The following is a 22169-nucleotide window of genomic DNA, read 5'->3' as shown; positions in this document are numbered from 1 at the left end:
TACTACAGCACGCTAAGCCCTTAACACAGAGTTAACATGCAAGAGCAGGCTACCACAAAACACTTTAAAGCATATTTTGTGGTATTTTGCCTGTTAGTAGTATTTTTGGAGGAGGCATGGTATGGACAGAGTATGGGCATTCCTGAATTATCCAACTAGGCCATTAGGATTACTGCAGGCTAAGTGGATAATGCTGAGTTAATACAGTAGCACTTACCACCTCCTAATTAGGAGGCAATAAGTGCTCCAGTATTATTGTTTTGCTGGTATAGCATGCCAATGGGAACATTAGTACATGACCTGAAAAAAAAAAAAAAGCCCTACTATAATGCAGTGTTAAATCTGGCCTTAGCACACAGGAAAGCCCCACTTTAGAATACACTAACTTCTCTTTTACTAAACCGAAATAGTTTTCCCACTGTGGCCCGAAGCACTAAATGTTCTAACACTCATAGAATTCCTACGGCGTCAGAGCAGCGTTGGAGCATTTAGCGCACTCCGGGCCATGGCAGAAACCTCTACCACAACTTAGTAAAAGAAGGCCTAAAGTCTAGATTTCACCACACCTTAGTAAAAGGACTCCTTTGTTTGATGAAGGGATGGGATCAGAATTGAAAAGAAATAAAATCTTTACTGCTTCGTCATCTCTTTAATGGTAATTTTTTCTTTTAGCAAAATCTTATTGTTATGCGACAAAAAGTACAAAGTTGAAAGCCGGCCTGATGGAAGGACCCAAGTTTGATATGGCTTGAAGCTCAGGTATTCTTGCTTCCCAGATTGGCTGGGGATGCTATGGAGACGACATTCACTCAGGCTGGGGTAAGAGTGATAGTCCTTGTGGAACAATGACACTGCAGCTGAGCACTTTTGGAGTGATGACTGACTGGGTCAGATAAATTGAGAAGGGGATAAGAAAGACAAAAGTAAATCAAGGTTCATAGCAGCAGATTCCAGCCCACATCCTGAGGGAGCAAATTATCAAAAGTAATGGATGTATAGAGGGTTAAACTGTATGAACGAATACACTTTCTAAATACCAGCAATATTTTGTATGAGGAGGGAAAGGATCTCAGAAACCTACAAAGACATCTGATTCAACTTGTGTCTTTGGTATCCGATTCTAGTCTCTTCATTGGATTCTGAAAATCCTCCCAATATATTATTTTAACGGGTATACAGGTCCTTGTCAATTTATGACCTATGCAACTTACGACGGTTTGACTTTACGACGCGTTTCCCCCATCTCCCATCCCAGCCCATACTAACTATTTTTTACCCCTCACCACTGGACCCCCAGGGAAAAGGTAAGTGGGGAGGGGTAAAAAATACTGTAGTTAGTATAGGCCAACTTACCTCCAGATCGACTTGCGACCCGTCAGTTGGAACCAATTGCGGTCGTAAGTCGACGAGGACCTGTATCCTACAAAATTAACGTAGTTAATCTTTATATTTTTAACTATTTTTCAAACATTTCTCATTATTTTTTTAAAAAGGCTGCCTGTCATGGGGTCAGTGGCATAGTAAGGGAGGGGGGGGGAAGACGGTCCACCCCAGGCACTGGCACTCCTCCTCCTCTCTGCCCTCCACCCCCACCCGCCGTGTGTGTGCTTTCAAATTCCCCAGCACCGTACCTCTAACTCTTCGCTGGCACGAGCAGCAATTCCAACTTGCTGCTCGCGTCGGCTCTCTTTCCGACATCACTTTTGGGTCCTGTGCCTAGGAAATGACAACAGAGGGAGAGCTGATGCTGAAATGGGCAGCAAGCTGGTGATTCTGCTTGCATCAGGAAAGTTAAAGAGGTATGGGGAAAGGGAAGGGGGTGCGAAGAGGGCAGAGGAAGGGCGACATAGCCCCAGGCACCTCTCACCCTTCCTACACTACTGCACGGGGTGTTTTCAGATGCCAACAAATGTAGGTGTGGAGGCTTGCACAAGAGACCCCAGATAAAGCCAGTTTGCTGGTGAGATGGCTCCCAATGGCCATAAACCCCCTCCTTTACAAAGCCGGGCTAGCATTTTTAGCGCCGCTGCGGCGGTAAAAACTCCGACGCTCATAGAATTCCTATGAGCACGAACTTCTTACCGCCACGGCCGGTAAGATAGTGCAGCTTTGTAAAGGAGGGACAAAATAAGCTAAGGGCTCCTTTTACTAAGATGCACTAGCGTTTTTAGCGCACACTGCATTGCCGCGGGTGCTAACCTCGCGCTATGCACCAAGAACTAACGCCAGCCTCCTGGCCTCCCCTCCACCCTAAATCCTCCCCTCCTCATCCCCCATATACAAACCCTATCACCCAGCCCCAAAATCCAGGAACAGGATACAACTTTGAATAACATAACTGAAACAAATTGATCAAAATAACCCCACATCACATCTCAATTATCTATCCCTAAATCCAAATTATCTATCCCCAAATCCAAATCAATTATCTATCCCCAAACCCATTCTTCAGAAAAAAAAAAAAAAAACCCAAAACATCATTTTAACAAACTTATTAATTAGCCCGAGTCATCCTTAAATCAGACATTAGTACTCCGGGTGCCTCTGTAGTCGCTTTTTCTGATCTGTTCTATGCCATCTCTGGTTAGATATTCCCAAGTTCGAGGAGTGTGTTCATCTGGTGCTTTCCTCCTTCACCGGTCCAAAGTTTGACCTGTATAAGTAACTGCTGGGCTTCTAAAGCTGATGCTACTTTATGATATTTGTTATCTAGCATTAAAAAATCCCAAATGGGTAGTGCCACTTATAGCAAATGCTATTTTGTTGTAGACATTTGGTGACTTCTCGACAGTCCAGACATTGTTTTAGAGTTGCTGAGGAAATATCCGCAAACAGTTCCACCTTCATATTATTCAACATGAGGTGTCCAACTTTCTATGCTCCCGGGAGGAGCCCGAGGCGCCTCAGCCAATCAGGGCCTTAAGCTCCATCCCGTGCATCACATGATGCACCGGGGCGTGGCCTAAGGCCTTAGACTCGTCGCAGGAGACATTAGAGTAGGAGGGATTGAGCACCCCTCCTGCTCCGTTAAAGGTACGGGGAGGAGGGGACCGGAGAGGAGGCGTCCGGGGGGGTGGCATCAGTGAGTTGGCAACCCTCCTGCCGTTACCTTAGTTTTTGGGTGGGACTGATGGCAGGAAGGAGTGGGAACCCTCCTGCCATAATTATTTTCGATGCGGCTGCGGAGCAAATTTTTTTTGGGGGGGTTCAGGGTACTTGTTGGGAGGAGGGTTAGTAGTTGTAGATATGACAGGAGGGTATGGGAACCCTCCTGCCATAATTTTAAAGAGCCTGAGTAAGAAGGTATGGGGAGGGGTGGGCCGGGCCCAGATGATGGCGGTTTCGCGATGGCAGGATGGAGTTGGCATCCCTCCTACCATATTTATGGGGACTGGGTGGGCAGCGTCAGGCCCGATGGCAGCGGTGGCGATGGATTTAAAACCATGGACTTGCTCTGCTAAAAAGCATTGCGAGCCCGTGGTTTTAAAGGGCAGGAGAGTTGGCCAGGATAGAAGCGACTGGTCTTCAGCAGTCGCTTCTTTTCTGATCGGCAAGTCCAATTGGTGTTAGCCAAAGTGTTTAGTGAATCGCTGCCCTCCTAAATTTGCATGCCATTTTCCTCATTTGCATGCATGGATTGGGAGGGGATTGCTAAACACTTTAGTGAATTAGGCCGGAGGGAAATCTGCTCGCATCGGTACATCGGTTTGCTTAGTGAATCCTGGCCAAAGTTCCCAAGGTACACCTTTGCTTTTTGTCCCAGAAGTAATTATTTCAACAAACAGCAGGTCTCAATCTTTGCCCTTATCATACCGGGGCTTGCTGGAAGACATAATCAGTCAAATGAATACACACTCTCACAGCAGGAGACCAGCTCAGTGTCTTCTTTTCAGCAGTTAGCAGTATCAGGTTGCCTGTCTGAACTTTAGGCAGAAGGTGGGCTCTCTTACCAAAATAACAAAAAATCAAGTCCCCACCAGCATGTAGAGTTTTATTCTTTAACTGCACTTGATCAGTCTTTTCCCCTAAGGGCGGGGTCAGAAATAGCTGGCAGGAAACTGCTAGAGTTTGTAAATGTAGCAGCCCGAGGCAGAGGCAGGAGAGAGGAGAAAAAGAAAACTTATCCAGACAAAATACTTCTCTCTCCTCAATACTCTTCCAGGCGATTTTAGCTGAGTTTCAGTTGGGTAGAGAGAGAACTAATTGCACATCATCTAGCGTGGAGCTAGGTCTAGCTCACACACTGTGTGCAGCCATTTGCTTCCGTTATGTCACAGGAAGTTGCCTCCAGAAAAATTTATGAACTTAAGATGTCCCAGAGATTGACTTAGGCACTTTTTTGGACTTATTAAAGTTTTGATTATGCCCCTAAATTTGTTGGGGTTTTTTTTGTTTGTTTTTAATTATATACCAGGTAAGATAATATATTATATTATATAGCAGTTAAGATAATATATTGGGAGGTTTTTCAAGATCAACGAAGAGACTGGAACTGGATACCACAGACACAAGGTGAATCAAAGGTCTGTGTAGGTTTCTGAGATTCTTTTCCTTCTTTATATAAAATATTGCTGGTATTTAGCAGGTTTATTTGTTGTTCAAAGAGATGTTTTATTATAAATATATAGGGAACAAATTATCCCCTACTCCCAAAACCAAATCCATTTTAGCAGTGAGAAAGACCAGGAGCCGGACTCACAGTTGTTAAGCTCCAGTGCAGATGTTTCCATTTTTTTTTCTTGAAGTGGATAGTCCTGCTGCTGCAGAGCTGGGCTACAAACTGCTATTTTATCAGCTGGCCTGCTACAGGTGTACTTTTGCAATCATTTCTAAGCTATAATGGTGGGATTTTTCCCTAGTACAGGGCTTTCCAACCTTTTATCCAATTTAACCCCATTTTAACATTTAAAAATTCATGCCACCTCAAATGAAGATGAAAACAAGCATAACCTCCCCTTTCCTCCCCCACTATCAAAAGCTTGGAGACAATTGTAGTAGCTGTCAGCACAGGGTCCTGTATGTCAATGTATGCCCACAAGCCTCAGTACTCTAAATTGGTTTCTAGTCTAACAGGAATGTCAGCCAGGAGGAAGGAGCACAGTCAATCAATGAATAGGGCAACCAAGTCAATGGTAAGGAATACGTGAATGAGGGTAGACCAAAATAGTTGTTGTATTAAGAAAAAAAAGTCACTCCTCTATAAACCTTCAAACATTAATTTCACATGAGTGTAGAATTATTCAATAGATCTACTGAATAATTCTACACTCATAAGAAATTAATGTTTGAAGGTTTATAGAGGAGTGACTTTTTTCTTGACACACAGTAGGAAGGAGCAGGGCCTGTGAGCTTCCACCTACTCAAAGCCTCATGCTGACTGTCGCCACTGGACATAGATCACAGTACGGGTGCAGAGGGAGGGGAAGCAGCCCTATTTCTATGATCCCCCATTTGCCCTAATGTTAATCAGAGTGAGAAATTGACCAGCAATTTGCTTTAAAATTTAATTTGTCATGAGGGCTGCCTTTGTAGTAAGAGCAAAAAGGGACTAAGCTTTTTCACAGGACGGTATAAATCTGGTGAAGTAGAGTTATCTGTGCTGGTACACTGTATAGATGATTTCTTATTGTTTAAGGCAAGCATTAAAAATGTTTTCCCTGCAGGTTAATGAGGGCATTTTAAAGATACGAAAATGACAAAAGGAGATTATTTCCTTTGAATCTACAGATGCTATTGTAATGTGCTGTCACAAGGAAGTTGTTTTTATTTAGGTTTACAAATTATATGTTTGACTTTACGTCATCCTGGATATTTTTTCAATATTCAATGTTGAATTAAAGAAAATAAATCCATAATTTTTTTTTTAATGGCACAGTTTTAGCAGGGTGAGAAGGGGGAGAGGGAAATGACACACTTCTTTACCTTTGTTAACCTTACTTGAGAATTCAGAGAATCCTACAGCACACGGTATCCCCTTCTTCTGTTCCTCATGCCCCAGGTCACTAATCAGTACTTTTGCAATGTCTCTCACTGGTAGTCTGGGGCAAGAAGAACAGGGAGGAAAGAACATACGGAATGGCAGCCTCTCTTTTGGGAGGGGTTAGGTAATTATAAGAAGCCACTTTTTTAGAGCCTACAAATGGTACTGAAACAGAAAATCCCATGCCAGCAATCCTACACCCTTGTACAACATGAATTTTTGCCACAAGAGGGAGACGTGTGAAAGGAAGATAAAGGATAGCTGCACAGCAAATGGCCTGGCATTCAGAATACAGCAGGACACTTACGACTGAAACCTGTTCCAATGTGGTCTGATCACTGGTGGCGGCAAACACAATTGAAGCCAACAGAAAAATCACTCCAATACACAAACTGAACCAGAAGTCCTAGTGGAAAATCCAAAACATGAAAAAAAAAACATTAGAAAGAGTACATTTACTATTACACAATGGTGCGTTTCCCTCTCCTCTGCTGGCCCCTGCCCACCCCCATTCCCACTTCACCTCAAAACAGCCTAGCCTTATCTTTCATTTCAGCAATTGAAGCAGAAGGATGTTTGTTTGAGGTTTTTTTAAATATCTTTATTCATTTTTAAGCCATACATAAGTGCAACATATTATACAATCATATTACACTATAATAGCACCTAAATTCAGTCAAATTGTAATCTATGACAAATACATATATCACACACCCCCAATCTTCATATTCAAAAATTGCACTCAAGAAGCAGAAGGATGTATCTCTGAGATTCTAGTTTAAGGGCTCCGTTTACTAAGCTGCGATAGCGTTTTTAGCGCGTGCAAAATTGCCGCGTGCACTAAACCCGTGGCTAGAACTAACGCCAGATCAATGCTGGCGTTAGCGTCTAGCACGCGCGGCAATTTAGTGTGCGTTAAAACCGCTGTCGCAGCTTAGTAAAAGGAGACCTAAGTCTTTGTATCTAATTCAATCAGGTCTTTCTTTGTGCAAGTAATAATTTACATTGGGGGGGGGAGGGAAGACAGAGAAGCAGAACCACCAAATCTTGGATCCAAGGCCATGAGTCTTCATTCACAATTACCCGAGGACTGTCTCCTCTTTGTAATATCCTCTCTCAATTTACTTTATCCCAATCATTGCAGAGACATTCAACTGGAGAGCCCATGCATCAGATTCCTGCAATCATGGCTTCTAAATTCAGCCACTAGGTGTTAATGTTGCACAATGAATGAGTTTCTCTCAACTTAGAGTCAGTCTCTGAATCAACAATGTTATAGCCGTGTTAATAACTTAAACTAGGTAAAAGCTTGCATTTTAATGTGAATAAAAGTAAAGGGAATTGGGATTGATATACTCAAGTTTCAAGTTTATTAGATTTTAATATACCGACCATCAAGCAAATATCTGGACGGTTTACATTAGATTTAAAAAATTTACAGATAAGGATAGAAACAATTGAGAAAAAATAAAAAACAAAAGATTTTATTTTTCTTTCCAGCTTATGATTTATCTTTAATCTTATCTATTGTTTTGCCTTTTGTCTTTGTTTTGTTCTATTTCTATCATTTAAATTTCTCCAGAATTCTACTGTTCAACGGCTCCCCCTTCTGCTTCTATTCCTTTCTCTCCTCTCTTCTACCTTCCAAAGTATTTAGATCAATGCTGTCTTGTTAAAATGTTTATTTTATTTTTATTTTTCCTCTAACTCTACTTTTCACTTCTCTATTACCCTCCAGGTACTTTAGTTAGATTGTGAGCCTTCGGGACAGTAAGGGAATTTTTCAAGTACCTTTCTTATTTCTAATCTTAATGTATGTTTTCTGTAAACCGCTTAGAACCTAACGGATGTAGCGGTATATAAGAAATACATTACATTACATTACATATTAAATAATTAAATAATGTATAGTGAACATTAACGACAATAACAAGACAGACTTGACAGTGAGGAAAGAGGGAAAGGATGGGTAAAGTTACATTGTAAGTAAGAACAGGAGAAAGAGGGATTAGGAAGAAACATGCTTCATCTGTGTGGTTTACTCAATCAAAGCAGTTTACATGGGGCAATGAAGTGTTAAGTGACTTGGCCACTCACAAGGAGCTGCAGTGGGAATTGAATTCACGACGTCAGGGTGCCGAGAACAGCTGCTCTAACCACTAGGCCGCTCCTCCACTGCAAGATGTGGCCAGCCCTAGGCAGCACAGAGCTGAAAAGTCCACTCTTCTTAGTCTGCATGAACATAAAACCCGGGCTTGTCACTCAGACAGCTGAATGGGATGGGCCACTGGGGCCAAGGCTCTACCAATATTTTGCCTAAAACACCATCACCAGCTAGACAATTTGGGGGAAGGGGCGAGAGACCAAACAGATCAAAAAGGTGTTGTATTGCCCCTCTTACCCATGTAAATTCTAGCATCCAATTTTAACTTTGTTTTGCATGGGTCTCATCTGATGGACATTGATTCATGATACCTCTCATTCTCACTATAAACATTTATATTAAACAACATGAAACCAGATCTATTTATGGGAATTTAATCAATTACTTTTTGTGACCAGCTTCACCTAAAAGAAATTAGGTTCTTACCTTGCTAATTCTTTTCTAGTACATAGATGTGTCATTCTGGATGGGCAGGTAATCTCTCCATGCTCGCAAGCCATGCAGAAGGAATCCATTCTAATCTAATCTAATCTAAACCTAATAATAATAATAATAATAATAACTTTATTCTTATATCCCGCCTGTAATCTTGCGACTTCTAGGCGGTTTACAATAAACTAAACTGTAAATACAATCAAGAGAAGTTTTTCATACAGCGAATTAGAGAGTATAGCAGTGTATATCTCGTATAACTACTTAAAGAGTATAGCATTGTACATCTGATAACATTAGTAATGTTAACATCAGTTTGTGTGTTGCAAGGCCAGGAAGCGCCAAGTTGTTTACACAGAAGTAGAAATATTCCGTAAGTTCATATAGTGTTCATGTTTAGTGATTAGGGGTTTGGGGTTAACAGTTGCAAGTTCAGGTGTGTGGTGATGTTACGAGGGGGGTTGATGTTCCGGTTCGTTACCTAGGTATTTCAAGAATAGGTAAGTTTTTAGGTGTTTTCTGAATTCTTCATAGTTGTTTGTGTGCGCAATTAGTTTTTCTAGGTCTTTACCCCATATGGCAGCTTGATATGATAGCAGTTGTTGATGGTGTCTCTTATATTTGCACCCTCTAGCCGGTGGGGAGATAAATTTCATGTGTGTTTTTCTTTCATGTCTGTTGGTTGGGAATGAGAAGAGGTCTGTAATGTATTTTGGGGCTAGACCATTTAGTACCTTGAAGCAGAGACATCCTAGCTTGAACTTCGTGCGCGCCTCCATCGGTAGCCAGTGTAGGAGTCGGTAGGAAGGGGTTATGTGATCGGACTTCTTCAGCCCGAAGATCATCCTGACTGCTGCATTTTGTATCAGTTGTAGTCTTTGCATTTGCTTCTGGGGGATTGTCAGATGGGTGATATTGCAGTAGTCCAGGTGATTTAGTATTAGGGATTGTACTAGAATTCTAAAAGCTGAAGTGTGGAAGTACACCTTAATGGACTTAAGTTTCCAGAGAGTGAAAAACCCTCTTTTGATTAAGGAGTTTATGTGGTCCTTCATGGTTAGTCCTTGGTCTAGTATTACTCCTAGAATCTTCATCGTTGGTTGAATGGGGTAGTTTAGATTGTTAATGTGTAATGATATTGTCGTGTTCTGTGCGTGTGGCGAGGCTATGAAGAATTTAGTTTTTTCTGAATTGAGCTTCAGTTTGAAATCTGTGGTCCATTGATCCATCGTGTTTAGCGCTTCAGTTGCTGTTGGTGTGATTTCGGAGGGGGATGCTGTAAATGGGATTATGATTGTGAAGTCGTCTGCGTAGCTGAATACTTTTATGCCTTGCTGGGTTAGCTTTGTGCCTAGTGAAGCTATGTAGACGTTGAAGAGTAGTGGGGATAGTGGGGACCCTTGTGGAACGCCTGATGGGTTTCTCCATGTTTTAGAGAGATTGTAGTTGAAGCGAACTTGATAGGTGCGGGTCGTAAGGAAACCTCAGAACCAGTTCAGCACTTCGCCTCCGATGCCGATTGAATCTAAGCATTGTAGTAGTTTTTTGTGATCTACCAAGTCGAAGGCTGAGCTCATGTCGAATTGCATCACTAAGGCTTTGTGGCCCTTACTAAATAAGTTACGTAAGTATTCTAAGATTGCTGCTATGACCGTCTCAGTGCTGAACAGAGGTCTGAAGCCTGACTGGGTTTCATGTAGCAGTGAGAACCGATCTAGGTAGTCCATCAGTTGGGTTTGTACCAAGCCTTCCATTATTTTTACAAAAAATGGGATGGATGCTACTGGTCTATAGTTGGTTGCTGAAGTTAGTGGTAGTTTATGATTTTTTGGGATTGGGGTGATTATAATGTGACCATTTTTTGATAGGAATTTTCCGTTTTTGAAATTGTTGGACATATGAGTCCATAGTGTTATCTTAAAGTCTAAAGTCTAAAAGTCTAAATAAAATAGAACAAACCTAAGGTTTGTATACCGCATCATCTCTACATTCGTAAAGCTCGACATGGTTAACAAGAGTTAGGGTAGAAAGGAACTCCAGTGGAGGGAAGAGGCAAAATGAAGAGAAAATTTAGAGGACTAGAATAACCAGAGAGGGAGGAGGAGTTACATTTTTGAGAATAACCAGGTTTTCAGATGTTTACGGAAGAGTTGGAGGGAACTCAGATTCCTAAGAGGGGAGGTAAGGTTGTTCCAGAGCTGAGTGATTCTGAAAGGGAGGGAAGAACCTAGTTTTCCTACAAGTGAAACGCCTTTTAGAGAGAGAAAGGAAAGTTTCAGTTTTTGGATGGATCTGGCAGAATTGGGGTTAGAGGAGTTCCAAGAAAGAGGAATGAAGGGAGGGAGAATACCGTGTAGGATCTTGAAAGTGAGGCAGGCACATTTGAAGTGGACTCTGGAGATAATCGGAAGCCAGTGGAGCTTGGATAAAAGCAGTGAGACGTGGTCGAATTTGCTTTTTGCGAAGATAAGCTTAGCAGCGGTATTCTGAATCCGCTGGAGTCTTTGAAGGTTTTTCTTTGTTAGACTAAGGTAGATAGAGTTGCAGTAGTTCAGTCTGGAAAGGATGGTGGATTGGACAAGGATGGCAAAGTGTTTTGATGGAAACAGGATCTCACTTTTCTCAGCATGTGAAGGCTGAAGAAACATTTTTTTACTAGGGAGTTGAGGTGGTCATTGAAGGAAAGTGTAGAGTCAATGATGACTCCCAGAACTTTACTAAAATATTCAAGATGCAGAGTGGGGCCAGAGGACAGTGGGATGGAGGTGGGCAGTTGGTCCAATTTTGGGCCGAGCCAGAGAAGTTTTGTTTTAGATTCGTTCAGTTTCATCTGCACAGTGTGGGCCCAGGATTGAAGGTTCGATATACATGAGGATATGTTCGCCGAGAGGTTGGTGAGGTTCCGGTCAGTCTCGAGGAGGACAAAGATGTCGTCTGCGTAAGTGTAGAGTGTTTCAAGGGGGGAGAGATGGAGGAATTTAAGGGAGGACATATAAATGTTGAAGAGGATAGGAGAGAGAGGTGAGCCTTGCGGGACTCCACAGATCGGGTTCCAGGGGGAGGAAGAAATGCCCTTCATGTTGACTATGTAGGAGCGGGAGCGGGAGCGTAAGAACTTCGAGAACCAGTCAAGGTGCCTATCTCGGTGAGTTGGTAAATTAGAATATCATGATGGACGACATCAAAAGCTGCAGAGAAGTCGAACTGAAGAAGGACGGCGAACTTGTTGCGAGAATGGAGATATTGAACTTTTGAGATTAAGGAGGTCAGAAGAGATTCGGTGCTGAAATTGGGACGGAAGCCGTATTGGTAGGATTGAAGAATGGTGAATTTCTCAAGGTAGGAAGATAGTTGAGTGGATATGATGGACTCTAGCATCTTGGTAAGAAGGGGAATGTTAGCTATTGGAAAGTAGCTGGATGGTGTAGAAGGGTCAAGCTCAGGTTTTTTCAGTAGTGGGGTTAAGGAAATATGGCCCATTTCTGGGGAGAAGAGACCCGAATGGAGGGCAGAGTTTATGAGAATGGTAAGAGATGAGATGGCCTAAGGGGAGTGTTCTCGTAGAGGTAGGAGGGGTAAGGATCTAAGGTACAGTTGCAGGATTTCAATTTGAGGCAGAGATTATAGACCAGGGATTCGGAAACAAGTTCGAAGGAAGACCAGGATCTATCTGCTGGGATAGGGTAGGAGTCTGTTGGGATCAATTGGAATCAGAGATTTGTAGGAGATTGCAGGTGGGAAGGAGCGCCTCAAGGTGGAGACCTTATTGTTGAAGAACTTTGCTAGAGAATCGGTTGAGGGGGAGGAGGGAAGTATGGAGTCATTTTTGGAGGTTAAGGAACGCCAGATGTTAAATAATGTGCTACTCTCATTGTTGGATTTGTGATTTTGTCACCATAGAAGTTTTTCCTTGCTTTTTTTAGAACAGTATTATAGATTTTAATGTTGACCCTCCAGGAGAGTCTGTCTGTAGGGGATTTAGATTTTTTCCATTTTCGTTCCAGAGCACGGCATTTCTGTTTCAGTTCTCTAGTGTATGGGAGGTACCAAGGAGCCTTTTCAACACCTCCTCCTTCACCAGAGAGCTCTGCTGCCCCCTTCAGTTTGTACCAAAGCAGGTGAAAGCCCTATATAGAAACACATGTGAAGGAGGGGTATTGGGAAACTCCCTAAACTACAACTCTATTCTGCTTTGAAAATATAACAAAGATGTATTTCACAGTGATTAGAGTTACATTCCTCCTGCCATTTTCGCTGATGAAGGGATGGCAGTCCATGCTGCCTTCGTTGGGGGAGGGCTGTCATCGGTAGGGAGGGGGGGTTGCTTTTTTTTCTTTTTTCTAATGGGACAGATATTGTGCATGTGTAACATGTACAGCATCTGTGTCCATTGAAAAAAAAAAAAGATTAGACAGGTAAGCGACTGGTCCTGACCAATCACTTTTTTGGATCGCTAAAAGCAATCATTTCTTTTTAGTGCATTGAGAAGCCATGTTAGAGCATCAATTGCTCTACTAGTTTATATGGCATTTTAATATTAATCAACTTATTTTCATGGTCTGATCGCGCAATGAGCGATCATGCAGAAAATCAGGTAGTGAGTCGTTTTCTGCATCGGGTCAGCAAATGCGATTGTCACTACAGCTGTTAAAACAGGTTTATCGATGACCGCTGGCTTCAGTGTATCTGGGCCTGACTGTCATCCAAATTTCAGTTTGGACTCAAACTTTCTGATTGAGACAGTAGGCAAGCGCAGGAGATAACTGAGAGGCCGGGGCTGCAGAATGACACATCTATCTACTAGAAAAGATATTAGCAAGGTAAGAACCTAATTTTTTTTTCTAGTGCAATAGGTGTGTCATTCTGGATGGATGGGATGTATAAAAGCAGTCCCAGAAATCTAGGGTGGGACCTTTGCACTGGCTCGTTACCCTGAGGACCCAAATGTGGAGTCTTCTCTTGCCACTACATCCATTCTGTAAAACTTGAAAAATGTATGTAGAATGGACCAGGTCACTGTTCTACAAATCTACTTGGGGAAGACTGCCTGAGCTTCTGCCCATGAAGAAGCCACACTTCTAGTTGAAAGTGCCTTCATGGAGGCTGGGGACCGTTTTCCATAAGCAATATACTCTTCTCTCTCCGTATCCGCGGGGGTTAGGTGCAGAGCCGGACCGTGAAGTGTGAAAAACCGCAAATAACTTTTCAGCCGGCTTGGACCCACCCCCGCATCCCTCCTGCGTCCCCAGAACCTTACCTGGTGGTCTAGCGGTGAAGCGGGGCAGGAGTGATCTTGCTATGCTCCTGCCCCGTGTAGGGCCATCACCAAAATGGCTGCTGTGAGTTCCCGTTGTAGTCTCGAGACTACAACGGAGCAAAAAAGATAAGTGCCTTCCTTTCTTCAGCACCTTAAGCACTGAATGCACTTTATATTTATTAAATGCAAGCTAATTAAGATTATAAAAATTGAAAGTACATGTCCCTTTACCAAGACCAATGATGAATTTACCACCCCAGTAAGGGCATGAAGAATCAATTAAGTACTGCCTTGGGTATTTGAGGTCTGGTAATTCAATCTGACTTGATATTGATTTGTTCTCTGGTTTAGATAATTGGAGGCTGTGGCAGACAGTGTCCATTCTCCTGGATTCATTGTCTACTCCAGCCACATGCACCGCTGAAAGAGCCTAAAGATGACACTCTGCACACCAGAACAGAGAGTGGGCCTCCAGACCCAGCTGCGCACTCTTGGTGCTTCTCTGGCGATTGACATATGCTACCACAGTAGCATTGTCCGAGAAGACTTGGACGCTTGTCACGCCAGACTCTTCTCTAGCTTCTGCAACATCAATTGAATGGCTCAAAGCTCCAATTGCCCACTTCCTTTGGGAGGCCGAACAACGCCCCTGGATTGGGCATCCGTTGCAGTGAGCCTCCAGCCAAACAGGCTGGCATCTGTTGTCACAATTACCCACAAAATTATTCTGAGAGGCATGTCCCTTGATAATGCCTTTGGGCGGAGCCAACAGCCCACAATGGCCCGGGCTTCTGGGAGTCCACAGCAGAACATCTGTAGGGATTCTGACTGTGGTGATTAATGTGATAGTAGAGCACTCTGGAGAGGATGCATGTGAGCCTTTGCCCAAGGGACCACATCTATCATGGCTGCCATGGAGCCTAGCACTTGATGGAGCTGGCTCCATTCTAGCCATGTGGATGGAGCTGGCTTGGCACAAAAATTCATTATCTAGGTACACAGATTCCGTCTGCAAGCCTCTGGAACATAGACATGGCCCTCTGCTGTGTTGAAGAAGACTCCCGGGTATTACAGGGATTGAGATGAAACCAGTTGGCTCTTTTGGAAATTCACGATCCAACCCAGGCTCTGCAGGATGCAGACCACGTGAGTAACTGCTTGCTCTACTTCCAAGAATGACAGGGCTCTGATCAGCTAGTCATTCAGGTATGGATGCATCTGCAATCCTGTCCTGCGTAGATGCATGGCTACCACCACCATCACCTTGGTGAATGTGTGAGATACTGTCGCCAGTCATGAAATTTCAGGAACTTTCTGTCTTCCAGAAAGATGGGAATATGCAATAGGCCTCCATCAAATCCAGAGAGGCCATAAATTCCCCCGGTGCTACCACTGCACTGTCTCCATGCTATAGTGTGAAACTTTCAGGGCCACATTGACGTGTCCAGAATGGGTTTCCAATCTTCTGAGCCTTTCTTGGGCACTATGAAGTACATGGAGTATCTGTCCAAGCTCAAATCCATGGCATCTATAGCCTGAATATCTAACAACCTCTAAACTGTAGCCATGACCTTGCTTGCTTTCTCTGGTTGTTCCATCAAGGGAGTCCACAAACCAGTCTGGTAAGGGCTGGACAAATCTGAACTTGTAACTGCTCTGAATAATCTCCAGCACCTAACGGTCTGACGAGATCTGTGCCCAGGCCTCTGCATACACCAACAGTATTCTTCCTATCTTCAGGGGAACAGCTCCGGACCTGGCATCATTGGAGATTGCAGCGGGATGATAACTGGAGGCTTGGTTCTACCTGAGTCCAGCGAACCTCTGTCTTGAACTCTGGTAGGATCTAAGAGCAGAGGCTCCGAGTACTGCCAAAAGCGTCTGGAGCCATGAAAAGTAGGCCACCCAAAGCATCTTGAGTTTTGTGGTCTGCTAGCAGATAGAGATTTTAGTTACCTGCGCTACTAAGGAATCTATCTTAGGCTGAGCTCCAGCAGGGAGTCAGCAATAAGCTCTGACCAAGGGCCACCATTGTATCTTGCATACTCACACCTGCCTGCGACCCTGTGTCTTCCAGCAGGGAGGGTTCACTCTGCAATAGTAAAGACATAAAGAAAGACCCCTCATCTTCCGAGTTTCCATCGGAAATGCCCACTGGATCCTGGCCAGCTTCTGATACTGAGCTAGACATGCCCTGAGAGCCCAAGCCACTTTGTGTGCCTCCTAGTACGCTGCCAGACTTCTCCTAGAGATCCTGCCCATCCAGATAAGCTCTATACATCAGACTGACAAATTCTGGAGAAAATACTGTATTAGGCAGCGTAGAGTCTCGTTTAGATGACTCCAACATACGTCTCTTGGGCTTTGCAGCCTCCACACTCCTGCGCTTAGGTAGACTGCCATTCTGGGGCTCTAGAAGGGATTTACTCGCAGCTGATAGACTCCCTGATTGTTCCTCAGCCCTAACGATCAAAGAGGAGGTTAAGCTAGCTGCTCTTGCCCCTCCCCCCTTTATATGCTGCATGGCATGTAGCGCAAAGGTGCTCTTTAGGCACCCAACCAGTGCAAACCTGGCACCTGGAACCTGAGCACTCCATCCCTGCCAGTTTTGAGGCAAAACAAGGTGATCTGAAGGTTCTGGAGCGCTATGGTATAATCTTTTTATTGAAAAAGAAACTGCAATACAACAAGACAATCACAACAATGGTAATGTAATAAATCCCACCTCCCCCTCCCTTCTCCACCCAGTACATAACAGCAAACAGAATGAGAATGAATGGAACCAAGTACATCAAAACTATCTATTCAATAGACAGTTCTATGCCTTCGGGGTCAAAGTGTCCCAAAAGGCACGCCAATTACACTTAAATTGACGACCCATAGGAGAGTCCAAGTCCCAGATCGGTATCCGTTCCATCTTAAGCAAGGTAAGCATCTGCATCCGCCATTGGGAGAGTGAAGGAGGCCATTGAGCAAGCCAGTCAACAGTATTACTTTTTCCTCATCAAGATTGTCTTCTGTAAAAAATGACGATAGCCACTGAGAGGGTTCTGGAGAACTTAAAAAAAAATTGGGAAATCTAAGATGAAAAAATAAAAAAGAAGAAAAGACTGTGGAATGCAATGATCTTGACAAGGGGTTTATTAGGGCGAGTCAAATAAAAGTAAAAAAATAAAATAATCTCCACTTCATGAATAACTGACATATGATGTGATAGAGACCCTACACGGTCCGTATTTCGGCAAAAAGCCTTCTTCAAGGGGCCTAAGGGGGTTTAAAAGGTGAAGGTTGAGAATAAATTTGATGGTGAACTAAAAAAACATGACTGTAGTGAAGCAGGAGAATAAATATATGTTAAAAATGTGATGGTAGACTAAATAAATGTGATAGTGGTGACCAAAATCGCAAGTGAAGAGAGGAAGAAAACTGAGTGAAACGAGGAAGGTCCAGAAAACAGAGAAGCCCATTGGCCAATTACAAAAAACTATGTGGATGAAAATGATAGAGACGATAAAGTGGGAGACATCCATAAAAACAAGCACATGTGTAGGTGACATCTAAGAAATCTAAGATGACCACCACGGCAACATTTTGGCTCCAAAATTACTTAACTAAAATAAAAACTGTGAAAAAAGGGATTTTGGAAGTGGGAAACCCTAAAGGAAGGGGCAAAAAGCTGAAAAAAGAGCTTTTAAAGACACCCCTCTCCGATTTCCCTCATAGGCTGTTAACAGCCTTATTCACTGTGACCTGTGCTGGAGACATGCTGCAGCCTGCCTCAGTTCTTAAAGTAGCTGGATCTAGGAGAAAAAAAATCACTGTCTCAATGTGACTGTTCCTCCAGCACTGAAATTTTCAGGTTGCCAGTCAGTCCGAAGTTATTTCTTCATGAGTTTCTTGTTACTACCAGGCTAAATTATAAAAACATGAATTTTAGTTATCATCATTAAGCTACACAGATTCTTACCATTTTCTTTATCATCTCCAATCCAACTTTTTCATGTAGACGAGTACAATATATAACCAGTGCCAGGATGCTCAGTAAGAATGCACTGCAGCTCACAAATTCAAACAGATACAGCCCAACACAGTTGGTACAGTGCTCCACAATCTCCTCACATATGAAGGCCACAAAGGACAGAATCTAGGTAGAAAAAAAAAATGCATTAGCATGACACAGCCAGATACTAGAACTCCAGACAAACAACTTCTAGGAGTTATCTAAGCAGTTGTATAAAATATAACCGTCTAAGCAGTTGTATAAAATATAACCGGAAGACTAGGGGCATGAAATTAGGACTTCTAAAAGAGTACAGTGCAAGTCCAAAGATCCAGAAGCCAGAAATCAAGTCCCTTTAAAATTGTGGTATATGGACCACCTAAGAATCCAGGCTCTACAACACAAACCTTTTCTTTTAAATGAAGGTGCATCTCTCTCCGGCTTCCTTCCCCCATTCAGCATCTCTCTCCCACTTACCCTCTTTTTGCTGCTCACCTCAGATTTCCAAACACAACTGTAAAAACAGTGATGCAGGATCATTTTCTTGTGCGTGTCACTGCTAGTTCTGCTCGTCCTATTCCCTCTGATGCAGGAAGTTATGTCATAGGAGGGTGGGACGGAATGAGTGAGTGAGAGTGAAAGTGAGAGAGATATCCAGTGATTCTCACTCACCCCTTCTACTGCCACATCCAATATTTCTCACTCTCTCATCCCCTGGATCATGTGCAGTATTTTTCACCACTGCCCACCAGCCCCATGCCCATTTCTCCTTCTATCACCCCTCTCCAGCACAATGCCACATTTCTCCCTCCATCCCCATGTCTAACATTCCTCCCTCTTGCATCCCCTTCAGTCCATCCCTCTCCACCACTATATCCAACATTTCTACCTCTGATCTTGCTATTCTCCGTGCATCTCTACCTCTCTCTATGCCCAATTTTCCTCTTTCTTCCTTTCCCCATGTCCACCATCTCTTTCCCTCTCACACACTCATGCTCAATAATTCTCCCTTTCTATTCCTTCCCTCCTGTGTCCCAAGTTAGTGCTCCCTTCCTTCTGTGTCCCGAAAATAGAACTTTGAAGTAATTACTGATAGTGTTGTACTAACAGTTACCTTTTACGCTGTGGAGTACCCCAGGGTTCTGCCCGCTTGCCAGTATTAATATCTTTTTGGCACCTCTTTTTACGATCATACAAGTTTGTAGTGAAAATTTATTGTTATTCTGATGATCTACTAATTACAGCAAAAATTGATCCCATTTCATTAGATTTGATGTCTATTCAAAATTGATTATCAGCTATAGTCTAGTAGTTGAGTGACCATGGATTACACTTCTCCTTCTGTATTCACGGTTTCAGCACTCGCGGTTTCGCTTATTCGCAATTTTTCGCATGCTGACTCCTCCCTCCCCCCAAATTGCGCCATTAGTAAAGTACTGTACCAATAAAAAGTTTGGCATTTCCAAGCTTTCACCCTGAAAATCGCTGCTTCCCAGATTTCACAATTGCTGCTATGATCATTGTTTGTTATTCGCAATTTCAATATATTAATGGTGGCTGTTACAAAAAAAACACGAATAACATATAAAACATTATTCGCAGTTTTTTTTGTATTCACGTTTATGTTCCACCCCTAACCACCACAAATACAGAGGGAGGAATGTAATTTAAAATCTTGATAAGATGTGGATAAGTTGGCTAATGGACAACAGTTACAATCTAGAGTAACACCAGTTCTGTTGGGGTGAGCTATCCCTACATTAAGTAATTTCAGAGCTTATTAAACATGACTTACATTCTGAAAAACATTTCTTTGATGAGAAACTGCTGTTTGCATTAATACTGCATTCTTTGGCCCAGATTCTATAAATGGCATCCCGATTGTAGATGGCCAACTGCTGCCTAACCAGCCAATTAGGACACACATTTTCTAAAAAATAACCTCCTGCGACAGGCCGCCTACATTGGAGGTGCCTCCAGGAGCCTAGGGAGGGCTTGCAAGCCCTCCTAAACTCACCTAAGGTGTGGGCGTGGCTTGGCCTGGAAGTAGCCTTAGGTGGCTGTACGCGTCTCCATAGGCCTGCGGTAAATGCGTACAATGTAGGCCAACAAAATGCTGGCCTACATTGTAAGCAGATGTGGCTGCTGAGCTTATCGTAGTCAGGGATCTCCCTGGCTTAGTGGTTGCTCGTCCCACCCTGTACATCACCGGCAGGAGGGATGTCCAATTCCTCCTAACAGAACTCCCCACCCCCTCCTGAATGATCATGGCAGAAGGGATTACCAGTCCCTGCTGCTGACACCCGCCGTGAACACTCCCCAATGATCATGGCAGGCATCCCTCCTGCTGCGGTTTGGGGGGCTTCGGGGATATTAGGCAGGAGGGATTGGGCATCCCTCCTGCTGGGATCATTCAGGGGTGGGTTCGGGGGTGCTGGGCAGTAGGGACTGGGCATCCCTCCTGCCGCGATTGTTGGGGGGGTCCGACAAGAGAGATTGGGCATCTCCTACTGCAATCATTGAGGAGGGGTCGCAGCGGGTGTCGGCAGGAGGGACTGGCATCCATCCTGCTATGATCATTCAGGGGGGGGTTCCAGCAGGAGGGATTGGGCAGGGAGATCCCTTGCCGCGATAAGCTCAGCGGCAACCCGATTCTCTAACCAGTGCCTGTAACATGGATGTCGGTTAGAGCAGTTCTTCAACCGCCGGTCCGCAAAAAAATCTTGCCAGTCCGCGAAGGATTCGGGACCCCGCCGCAGCAAAAGGTGCCGGCGTCAGCTGACGTGCAACTTCCTGTTGCCGTCGCTATGCCGGCACTCCTGCCTGCCACCACCGACTCCTGCCGCGTATGTCTCCGCATCCCCAGAAAAGTAGCGGCAGGTCTGTGTGCTTTTAACTTAGGCACACAGCTGCCCCTAGGCAGTATTTTAGCGCGGTTTCATGAGGCAGCCTCGGGGCCTTTGGTAGGCCGGCCCACATCGCATCATTGAAGCGGGCTGGCCTACCAAAGGCCCCGAGGCTGCCTCATGAAACCGCGCTAAAATACTGCTTAGGGGCAGCTGTGTGCCGAAGTTAAAAGCACATAGAGCTGCTGCTAGCCTACATCGAGGAAACATTTGCTGGAGAGGGAAGGGAATAGAGGTGCTCCTAGACAAGGGAGGGGAAGGGGCTACTGCTGGCAGGGGAGAAGGGAAAGGGAAGGGATGAGAATTACTGTTGGATAAGGGGAGGAGGAAAGGGAGAAGGGGTACTCCTGGACAAGGGAGGGGAAGGGGCTACTGCTGACAGGGGAGAAGGGGAAGGGAAAGGGAAGAGAGTTACTGTTGGATAAGGGGAGGAAGAAAGGGAGAAGGTACTGCTGGAACATTGGAAGGAAACAGCTGGCAGGGAGATTAGAAGAGGGGAAGGAGTCAGGATGGAATGGAGAGATCAGATGAGGGAAAGGGGAGAGACATAGAAATGACAAGGTAGAGAGAGATTGATGCTGGGAAGGGGGGTCAGATGAAAAATAAGGAAAGAGGGACAAAGATGCTAGATCTGGTGTAGGAGAGAGGGGCATAGAAAGAACGCAGATACCATATGGGAGGGGTAGGGGTAGAGGGCAGACAGTGGATGGAAGAGGCAGATGCTGGATTGAACAGACAGAGGGCAGACGCTGGATGGAAGAGAGTGAAAAGACGATGAAAGCAGAAACCAGAGACGACAAAAGGTAGAAAAAAATAATTTTATTTCTATCTTGTGATTAGAATATATCAGATTTAAAATATGTATCCTGCTAGAGCTGATGTTAGACATAACTGGGGAGTGCAAAGCCCAGGCAGTGCGTCTTTAGCTTCCAGCTGGCTTAGGGCTTTCTCTGACCAAGAGGCAGTTGCCCTAGTTGCACTCCCCCTAACACCATTCCTGCCATGTGTGACTGCGGTATTCTGTTAGCATGATATTTGTGTAGCATTCTGTAATAATTTGGCTTATTCAGTTTTCTTGATAGTAGAGGGGATATATGTGAAGGGGAGGGGAGACGGGGGTTTTGTTGATCCTTGCCCTGTATTATTTATATTTATAAAATGACAATTGTACAGAATATTGTTTCTTTTTATACTTTAATAAAATATGTTCAGTATAAAATCATAACTATTTGAGGCTTGTGCGGATGGGATCAGATGGTTAACGGGACTGAGCTTGCGAGGACAGGGCGGCAATGGGGTTTTTAAAAATTTCAGTCTTATTAGTTTGCTAGGTCCACGAAATAATTATTTTATTTCCACCGGTCCATAGGTGTAAAAAGGTTGAAGAACACTGGGTTAGAGAATCGGGTTCTTAGGTGGGCTTAGGCGTG

General features: G+C 43.9%; 1 protein-coding gene across 2 annotated transcripts in view; it reads right to left on the bottom strand.

The window, feature by feature from the left end:
• CMTM6 (CKLF like MARVEL transmembrane domain containing 6) overlaps positions 1–22169 on the bottom strand; it is a 48541-nt gene that overhangs the window by 10126 nt on the left and 16246 nt on the right. The window contains exons 2-4 of one of the 2 annotated variants that reach the window (XM_033930103.1): positions 17801–17977; positions 6288–6386; positions 459–883 (exon numbers count right to left, since the gene is read on the bottom strand). In XM_033930103.1, coding sequence (XP_033785994.1) covers positions 806–883; positions 6288–6386; positions 17801–17977 — 354 coding nt within the window. In that variant the 3' untranslated portion in view covers positions 459–805. Of the gene's footprint in view, positions 1–458; positions 884–6287; positions 6387–17800; positions 17978–22169 lie in introns of those variants that run through there. The other variant, XM_033930102.1, reaches the window with a different exon arrangement.

This window comes from Geotrypetes seraphini, chromosome 2 (genome assembly GCF_902459505.1).
Source record: "Geotrypetes seraphini chromosome 2, aGeoSer1.1, whole genome shotgun sequence".
Taxonomy (NCBI): Eukaryota; Metazoa; Chordata; class Amphibia; order Gymnophiona; family Dermophiidae; genus Geotrypetes; species Geotrypetes seraphini.
Note: the sequence above shows the minus strand (reverse complement) of the source record. Positions and strands in the feature narration are given on the sequence as shown.